General features: G+C 37.1%; 1 protein-coding gene across 6 annotated transcripts in view; it reads left to right on the forward strand.

The window, feature by feature from the left end:
* kif6 (kinesin family member 6) overlaps positions 1–9,459 on the forward strand; it is a 326,246-nt gene extending 316,787 nt beyond the window's left edge. For 5 of the 6 annotated variants that reach the window (XM_051646212.1, XM_051646213.1, XM_051646216.1 and 2 more), the window contains one exon: positions 4,150–9,459. In XM_051646212.1, coding sequence (XP_051502172.1) covers positions 4,150–4,163 — 14 coding nt within the window. In that variant the 3' untranslated portion in view covers positions 4,164–9,459. The remainder of the gene's footprint in view (positions 1–4,149) is intronic. The other variant, XR_007892184.1, reaches the window with a different exon arrangement.
* Positions 9,460–9,791: the final 332 nt, after the last annotated feature.

Consider the following 9,791-nt stretch of genomic DNA (forward strand, 5'->3'; position numbering starts at 1 on the left):
TGATTTACTTCATTTTCTATGTGTCTGAAAGTCTTAAGAATTGAATAAAAGATATATAAACTATTTTAAGATGTAAATTACATATACAATTATCATTAAAGATAATATACCTTGAAAAGTACTGTAAGTAGTTTTATAAAGGACAAGCCTCTAGATTTCACCTGGATCTTTTGTGACCTACATACAGTTGAAGTCAGTAGTTTACATACACCTTAGACAAATACATTTAAACTCAGTTTATCACAATTCCTGACATTTAATTGTAAAAAACATTCCCTGTCTTAGGTCAGTTAGGATGACTATTTTGAGAATGTGAAATGTCAGAATAATAGAGGATCTATTTATCTATTTAATAGTATAGAGGATCTATTTCAGCTTTTCTTTCATCACATTCCCAGTGGGTCAGAAGTTTACATACACTTTGTTAGTATTTGGTAGCATTGCCCTTTAAATTGTTTAACTTGGGTCAAATGTTTTTGGTAGCCTTTCACAAGCTTCTCACAATAAGTTGCTGGAATTTTGGCCCATTCCTCCAGACAGAACTGGTGTAACTGAGTCAGGTTTGTAGGCCTCCTTGCTCGCACACGCTTTTTCAGTTCTGCCCACAACTTTTCTATCGGATTGAGGTCAGGTCTTTGTGATGGCCACTCCAATACCTTGACTTTGTTGTCCTTCAGTCATTTTGCCACAACTTTGGAGGTATGCTTGGGGTAATTGTCCATTTGAAAGACCCATTTGCGACTGAGCTTTAACTTCCTGGCTGATGTCTTGAGATGTTGCTTCAATATATCCACATAATTTTCCTTCCTCATGATGCCATCTATTTTGTGAAGTGCACCAGTCCTTCCTGCAGCAAAGCACCCCCACAACATGATGCTACCACCCACATGCCTCATGGTTGGTATGGTGTTTTTGATGGTCATTATGGCCAAACAGTTAAATTTGTTTCATTAGACCAGAGGACATTTCTCAAAAGTAAGATCTTTGTCCCCATGTGCACATGCAAACTGTAGTCTGGCTTTTTTATGGCGGTTTTGGAGCAGAGGCTTCTTCCTTGCTGAGCAGCCTTTCAGGTTATGTCAATATAAGACTCGTTTTACTGTAGATATAGATGCGTGTCTACCTGTTTCCTCCAGCATCTTCACAAGGTCCTTTGCTGTTGTTCTGGGATTGATTTGCACTTTTCTCACCAAACTACATTAATCTCTAGGAGACAGAATGCATCTCCTTCCTGAGAGGTATGATGGCTGCGTGGTCCCATGGTGTTTATACTTGCATACTATTGTTTGTTCAGATGAACGTGGTATCTTCAGGCATTTGGAAATTGCTCCCAAGGATGAACCAGACTTGTTGAGGTCCACAGTTTTTTTTCTGAGGTCTTTGCCGATTTCTTTTGATTTTCCCATGATGTCAAGCAAAGAGGCACTGATTTTGAAGGTAGGCCTTAAAATACATCCACAGGTACACCTCCAATTTAGGACACCTCCTATCAGAAGCTAATTGTCTAAAGGCCTGACATAATTTCCTGGAATTTTCCAAGCTGCTTAAAGGCACAGTTAACTTGGTGTATGTAAACCTTTGACCCAGTGGAATTAGGATATAGTCAATTAAAAGTGAAACAATCTGTCTGTAAACAATTGTTGGAAAAATTACTCGTGTCGTGCACAAAGTAGATGTCCGAAATGACTTGCCAAAACTATAGTTTGCTAATTAAATCTGTGGAGTGGTTAAAAAATGAGTTTTAATGACTTCAGTCTAAGTGTATGTAAACTTCTGACTTCAACTGTATGTATTAAAGAGGATTGAAGTTACATATACATTCTAGGGTTAAGTCATTTCTTTAAATATTTGAAGACAAATAAAACCAATGTTTTTCCCCTACAAGAGTATTGGAATAGAACATTTTATACAGGTGAAAAACTGATAGCTTGGCCCATAATTCATAGAGGTCCAGGCTTTAAAGCCCTTGATTTTCCTTTTTTCATTTCTAAAAATTACCACAGGTTTGACAATGGATGGCTCATTGAATAGATCAATGTAACTATGGTTTCTATAAAACAAATTATAACATTTTGTTTTCTTTTCCTAATCAGCACTGTTTAAAATGTCTGGTCTTTGTAGATGTCAAACATCTCAGTGCTTAAAAGTAGAAAATTCTCAGTTTAATTCAGGTTTTGTGGTCTGTACCGCACGATTTAGCATTCCACACAATCCAGTCAAGCTGCACACTTCACAAATGGGAAGCGCATTTAGCGCTTAAAGCACTTTTGAATCACCTTTAAGACATTCAGTGGTTTATCTCAACAGACTAGATCATCTTATCAAGTAAGACTAAGAGCAGTCTTTATTATAGCTTACCAGTGTGAAGTGGCCATTTATAACAAAATCCCGCAGGAAAAGTATTGGGGGTTCTGCTGGGCCCCTGCTGTGTCCAGGGTCCCTAGAATCCTCCTAAACATCCCCCCCCCCCTTTATGGCACCCTGTGTGTAAATTAATTAACATTGGAATGTTTATGCTGTCTTCCTCATGTAAATTAGATGTCTGCCAATGAATGTAAACTCGGCAAAAAAGAAACATCCTCTCACTTTCAACTGCTTTTATTTTCAGCAAACTTAACATGTAAATATTTGTATGAACATAAAAAGATTCAACAACTAAGACATAAACTGAACAAGTTTCACAGACATGTGACTAACAGAAATGGAATAAAGTGTCCCTCTATAAGCAAGCTGGCCACTAGTTGCATTAAGTACTGCAGTGCATCTCCTCCTCATGGGCTGCACCAGATTTGCAGGTTCTTGCTGTGAGATGTTACCCCACTCTTCCACCAAGGCACTTGCTATTTCCTAGACTTTTCTGGGGGGGAATGGCTCTAGCCCTCACCCTCCGATCCAACAGGTCCCAGACGTGCTCAATGGGATTGAAATCCGGGCTCTTCGCTGGCCATGGCAGAACGTTGACATTCCTGTCTTGCAGGAAATAATGCACAAAACAAGCAGTATGGCTGGTGGCATTGTCATGCTGGAGGGTCATGTCAGGATGAGCCTGCAGGAAGGGTACCACGTGAGGGAGGAGGATGTCTTCCCTGTAATGCACAGCATTGAGATTGCCTGCAATGACAACAATCTCCGTCCGATGATGCGTGACACACCGCCCCAGACCATGACGGACCCTCCACCTCCAAATCAATCCCGCTCCAGAGTACAGGCCTCGTGTAACGCTCATTCCTTCGATGATAAACGCGAGTCCGACCATCACCCCTGATGAGACAAAACTGCAACTCATCAGTGAAGAGCACTTTTTGCCAGTCCTGTCTGGTCCAGAGAAGGTGGATTTGTGCCCATAGGTGACATTGTTTCCGGTGATGTCTGGTAAGGACCTGCCTTACAACAGGCCTACAAGCCCTCAGTCCAACCTCTCTCAGCCTATTGCGGACAGTTTGAGCACTGATGGAGGGATTGTGCGTTCCTGGTGTAACTCGGGCAGTTGCTGTTGCCATCCTGTACCTGTCCCGCAGGTGTGATAGTCAGATGTACCGATCCTGTGCTGGTGTTGTTACACGTGGTCCGCCACTGCGAGGACGATCAGCTGTCCTGTCTCCCTGTAGCACTGTTTTAGGCGTCTCGCAGTACGGACATTGCAATTTATTGCTCTGGTCACATCTGCAGTACTCATGCCTCCATGCGGCATGCCTAAGGCACATTAACACAGATGAGCAGGGACCTCTATGTCCTCTGATTAAAAATTTAGGTTGAATTTAATGGAAAACTAATCGAGTTGCACTCTGTGGTACTGCAGAATTTTTAACAGACTACAGAGTCATAGCTGGGTGCCGCTAAAGTCTTTTTAGTAAGTCACTTCACTCGGCGGCCATTTTTTTGGAGTGCTCCCAGGCAGTCTGGGCAGCAATTTTTCTGTGTAAACAAGCAGCATACAAGTGCTGCTCCTATTTACTCGAGTGGAGAAAGACCGGAATCATCAAAACGGCTGGTCAAGATTACAACCAAAGAACATATTTAAAATCGGCAGTAAAATCTGACAACATTGGTATCATAAATTGTGCTTGTTTACCTCATTATGCACACACACACACACACACACACACACACAAACTTTTGTCTAACAAAATGTCTGTTTTTGTGTTTCAGGAGTGGCAAAATAAGAACACTTAATGCCTAGAGGAGGACAAGCAATGCAACTTTGGGCCATGCTGATCACTAAAGAAAACGTTTATGACACCTAAACATAGTATGTCACAAAATAACCTTCAGGTCACTGGCTCAGAAGGAGCTGTGTGTGTGACAAATTTAAAAGCATCACTTTGTATTACACCTCCATTTAAAAATTGTCTAGTTATCGATCTTTTATCTTTTAGTAGAGAACATGCTGGAAATGAAAGGCTGGATTTCCGGGTGATGCATTTGCATAGCAAACATATAAATCATTGGTGAAGGCACTCATCTCACCTGAGCAAATGTCTTTACAAGCTATTGTAAAGTGTTAACCTGATCAGGTATCTGTTACCCTGCCAAACCCAATATAGTCTTAGTTACAAAGCGATTAAATCATGTCCTTTTGTTTTTCTTTGTTTCTGGCATTTTAATTTACTGTCTGCTCTATATAAAAGTCTTTCTATAAAACAATATCACAAATTTCCATCATTTTATTTTGTTTTGTTCCAATATAAAGCTGTCTGTCAGATGTTTCTGGTAATTTCACTGTTAGCATTTTTTTTTTCACTAATTCAAAGTAAATGTCTGTGCTTTCTGTAGGTGTAGTAAGCAAGTCTGTTGGACATCAATGGTAAACTGGACTTTACTACAAAAGGCCTCTTTTGAGAAAAGGCATAGAGTGAAGTTTATTTTGGTTTCCATGAACTGCAATTACCCTTTTGACAGTGAATAAATGCTTCTAATACTATTAAATAGTCTGTGACCATATTGTAAAAAAGATGAGAAAAGGAAGCCTTTGCCTGCTACTGGCTTCTGTATTTCCCTTTCTTTAGCATAAAAATCTAAAGACTAAGATATTTTGGCCTATGATGGTCTTTTTTGCATGACTCTGAATAGATTTGTTTGAGCAATAAGGTGCTGAACATTGTTGCATAAGGGAGCAGCAGTTGGACATGGATAAATACTGTACCCACAGCCCCTTTGCTGCCTTTGAAAGAAAACAAAGTCTTACAGCAATATACAGACCCTGTCTCAATACTCTATATAATTACCATATGATCATTTACAGTAAATAATATTAGTTATTATGAGATTACAACTATGGTGGTAGACAGGAAATAATTATCTGAGTTTTTTATTTGCGCTATTTGTGTGTTCTAAGTGTAAATAGCACCTGCACACTGCTTGGCTGTTTGATCTCAAATAGTCTGGTGGAAACACTGAAACTAGCCTAAAGGCAAATTGCAACCCAAATTTTGCTTCAATGGTATGGTGTGTAAGATGCTGTGGATGTGTTTTTCTCGTACAGACAAATTGGGTTTGATTCCCACATTTCCTGTCTCCACTCTTAATATTTCATTTTAATACTAATAATAATAACTAAAAACTAATACGAAGGTCGATTTCATCGCAATGATACGGTCATTATGAAGGTCGGGGAGTTAAGAGAAAGGTTTGATCTAGGTAAAATTAACTATGGTTTTACTGTAGCCATAGTTTTAATGCAATTAACCATGATGTTACTTCAGTAATATGGTGTTCATATAGTAACCATGTTTTAATTTTGAGGTTACTATGATTTTACTACAAAATACCATGGGGATACTATGATTACTGTATTAAAACCATGGTTAATTATTGTAAGAGTTAGGGGTACGGGGTGCTGTAACATGTCTGTGGGACTCTAAATAAACAAATTAAACATGTTGTAGTGATGCCCCTCTACTGGATGTTAGTATTTAATTAGGTTACAAATAGTATCTGCCACTATTTGCACTTAGAGCAAAGAAGATGCTTTTGGTTGCTATTTAAACGTAGTGTAAATAGCATCTATTACTAATTGCACTTAGTGCAAATAGCCTCTGCCAATGATAGAATCTGAATATAAACATTAGTTAGGGGTCCAAGCACCGAAGGTGCAGGAACCCTATTGTATTTGTTCCGATTTTCTTTTTATTAGGGGTCCAAGCACCGAAGGTGCAGGAACCACGTTGTATTTGTTCCGATGTCATTATTATTTTTCTTATTAAGGGTCCAAGCATGAAGTGCAGGAACCTATTGTATTTGTACTGACTTTCTTTTTATTATTAACCTATTGTATTTGTTTCCTATTTTCTTATTATTTAGGAGTCCAAGCACCGAAGGTGCAGGAACCCTATTGTATTTGTTCAGATTGTCTTATTATTAGGAATCCATGCACCAAAGGTGCAGGAACCCTATTGTATTTGTTCAGATTTTCTTATTATTAGGGGTCCAAGCACCGAAGGTGCAGGAACCCTATTGTATTTGTTCTAATTGTATTATTATTTTTCTTATTAGGGGTCCAAGCACTGAAGGTGAAGGAACCCTATTATATTTATTCAGATTTTCTTTTTTTTATTATTATTATTATTAGGGGTCCAAGCAAAGAAGGTGCAGGAACCCTATTGTATTTGTTCCAATTTTCTTATTATTAGGGGTCCAAGCATGAAATGCTGGAACCCTATTTTATTTGTACTGATTTTCTTTTTATTATTAGAAGTCCAAGCACCGAAGGTGCAGGAACCCTATTGTATTTGTTTCCTATTTTCTTATTATTAGGAATCCAAGCACCGAAGGTGCTGGAACCCTATTGTATTTGTTCCAATTTTCTTATTATTAGGGGTCCAAGCAATGAAGGTGCAGGAACCCTATTGTATTTGTTCAGATTTTCTTTTTATTAGGGGTCCAAGCACCAAAGGTGCAGGAACCCTATTGTATTTGTTCAGATTTTCTTATTATTAGGGGTCCAAGAAATAAGGTGCAGGAACCCTATTGTATTTGTTCTTATTTTCTTATTATTTTTCTTATTAGGGGTCCAAGCACCGAAGGTGCAAGAACCCTATTATATTTGTTCCGATTTTCTTATTATTAGGGATCCAAGCATGAAGTGCTGGAACCCTATTGTATTTGTACTGATTTTCTTATTATTAGGGGTCCAAGCAACGAAGGTGCAGGAACCCTATTGTATTTGTTCTGACTTTCTTATTATTTTTCTTATTAGGGGTTCAAGCACTGAAGTTGCAGGAACCCTATTGTATTTGTTCAGATTTTCTGATTATTTTTCTTATTAGGGGTCCAAGCTCCGAAAGTGCAGGAACCCTATTGTATTTTTCCTGATTTTTTTTTATTATTAGGGGTGCAAGCACAAAGTACTGGAACCTATTGTATTTGTACTGATTTTTTTCTTATTATTAGGTGTCCAAACACCGAAGATGCAGAAACCCTATTGTATTTGTTCTGATTTTCGTATTATTTTTCTTATTAGGAATCCAAGCACCGAAGGTGCAGGAACCTAATTGTACTTTTCCCATTTGTATTATTTTTCTTATTATTAGGGGTCCAAGCACCAAAGGTGCCGGAACTTAATGTATTTTTTCTGATTTTCTTATTATTTTTAGGGGTCCAAGCATGAATTACTGTATCCCTATTGTATTTGTACTGATTTTCTTTTTATTATTAGGGGTTTAAGCACGACATGCTAGAAACCCTATTGTTTTTGCTCAGATTTTTTTTATTTAGTGGTTCAAGCACGAAGTGTTAGAAATCCTATTGTTTTTGCTCAGATTGTTTTATTAGGTGTTCAAGCACGAACTGCTGAAACCCTATTTGTTTTGTTGGAATTTTTAGGGGTTCAAACCCAAAGGGCTGAAACCCTATTGTATTTGTCAGGATTTATTATTATTATTATTTTTATTATTATGCTTTAAAACTGATCATGCAGACCAAACCGTAAGTCGTAGAGAGCTGAAACTCTCCAATTTAATTTCCGTCATGAAAATTGTTGCTCTAATTTGCATAATTAAAAAAAAACCTACTTTTCGAACTCCTCCTAGGCCGTATGTCCGATTCTCATGAAAATTGTGGTGTGTCTACTATGAACCCTCCTGACAAAAATGTATCAAAGGAATTTTGATTCGTCAAAACATTGCGAAGATATAAACCAACAAATTGGTCAGGTGCCATTCATTTTGTACGTATTGACCAATATCTACCAAATGAAAAGGCCAAATGTTACGAACCTTGACACACATATACAACAGCACATTTTGAGTCTGCATGCAAAATTGTGAAAACATTTGCCAATAGGGGGCGCTACAACAAATAAATGCTCATAACTCCTCAACTGTATTATCAATGAAGTTGAAAATTGGTATGCTTCTTATAGGGGCCAAATGCTAACATATTTTACAATATGACAAATAAAAAAACATGGCCGCCAGCACCCAATCAATTTTCAGCAAAATGGCTGCATAAATGGTGTTTAAATTATTGTATATTATCCAATGTTACCTGCTATTGTGAACTACATCTAGGACTTCCTAGGTCAACAATTATCAAAGAAAAGTTGAACTTTAGTTATTTATTTAGTTATTTAGGGGTTGCATTTATCATGTGGGTTTGACCAAGTGTATCCAAAACCCTGTAATTCCTCAAATAAATATTCAAACTTCTAAAACCTTTTTGGAGATTGGGTGCTTTGTGGCTTTATAACAGTTAAAAAGTAAAAAAAAAAAAAAAATGACCACCATAACAAATGAATACGAAACATGTTAAAATACAGAACATTTTGGGGGAATACAAACTGCAGATAAAAAGAACACAGCGATGAAGTGGTTCAGCTCTAAAACATCAAGACTGCAAAATACACACACTCACACAGAAACACTTATGCACACACATATGATCAATAATGATAAATCAATAATTCAGTCACAATACAGGAACAAAGCACACATCAATGAAGGACACATCAATGAAGGGGTTAAACTCAAAAACATCAGGAGTGTATATTAGACACACCCACTCACATGTACACACACTTATACACACACATACTGTATACAAACAGTGAAATCATAGGCTGAGTTTGAGACTGTTTACCAGTTAGTTGAGTCTGAAGACTCAACTAAGAGGTTGAAATCAGGCAGTTCTACCTCTGATGAAGCATTCCTTTTCTTTTTTGTTTTTTATTTCATTTTTATTTAAAATGAATGTTTGAGTTAATGTGTAACAAAATTATTTCTCTGTGTTCATGCTTGACTGTAATCATGATCCAAAAAGTGATGCTTAAAAACAACATTTTAACAAAGAAAAATAAACTTTAACAAAAAGTAGTTTGATAATGTCTAAATATACATCCAACCTAATAAAAGTAAATAACTATGCCTGAAAACACATTAATCAGCTAGGTTTGCACTGTTTATATATAGAGAGAGCTTTACAGGCATCTAGTGGCCTCACCATGGTATTACATATGATTTTCTTAATTTCTTTCCACCAGATGGCATTAATCTGCCTTCATTCCTTGGTTTTTAAATGCCTTTGCTCTATTTTTAACTTAAATACAGCATTAATTGAAAAATAATATCAAACGTGTTTTCCTAATATTTTTAAAATAAACATTATGCAAAACAAATTTAGTATATTCATTTCATTAACAAAATACACATTCAACAATTCAGTCTGTTTTGAATGGCTAACAGTATGTAGGTGTGGCCCAAACCAACTCATACATACACATATTTATACACACACATAGTGTACACAGACAATGAAAACATACAGGTGCATCTCAATAAATTAGAATGTCGTGGAAA

The sequence above is a fragment of the Myxocyprinus asiaticus genome, chromosome 20 (genome assembly GCF_019703515.2).
Source record: "Myxocyprinus asiaticus isolate MX2 ecotype Aquarium Trade chromosome 20, UBuf_Myxa_2, whole genome shotgun sequence".
Taxonomy (NCBI): Eukaryota; Metazoa; Chordata; class Actinopteri; order Cypriniformes; family Catostomidae; genus Myxocyprinus; species Myxocyprinus asiaticus.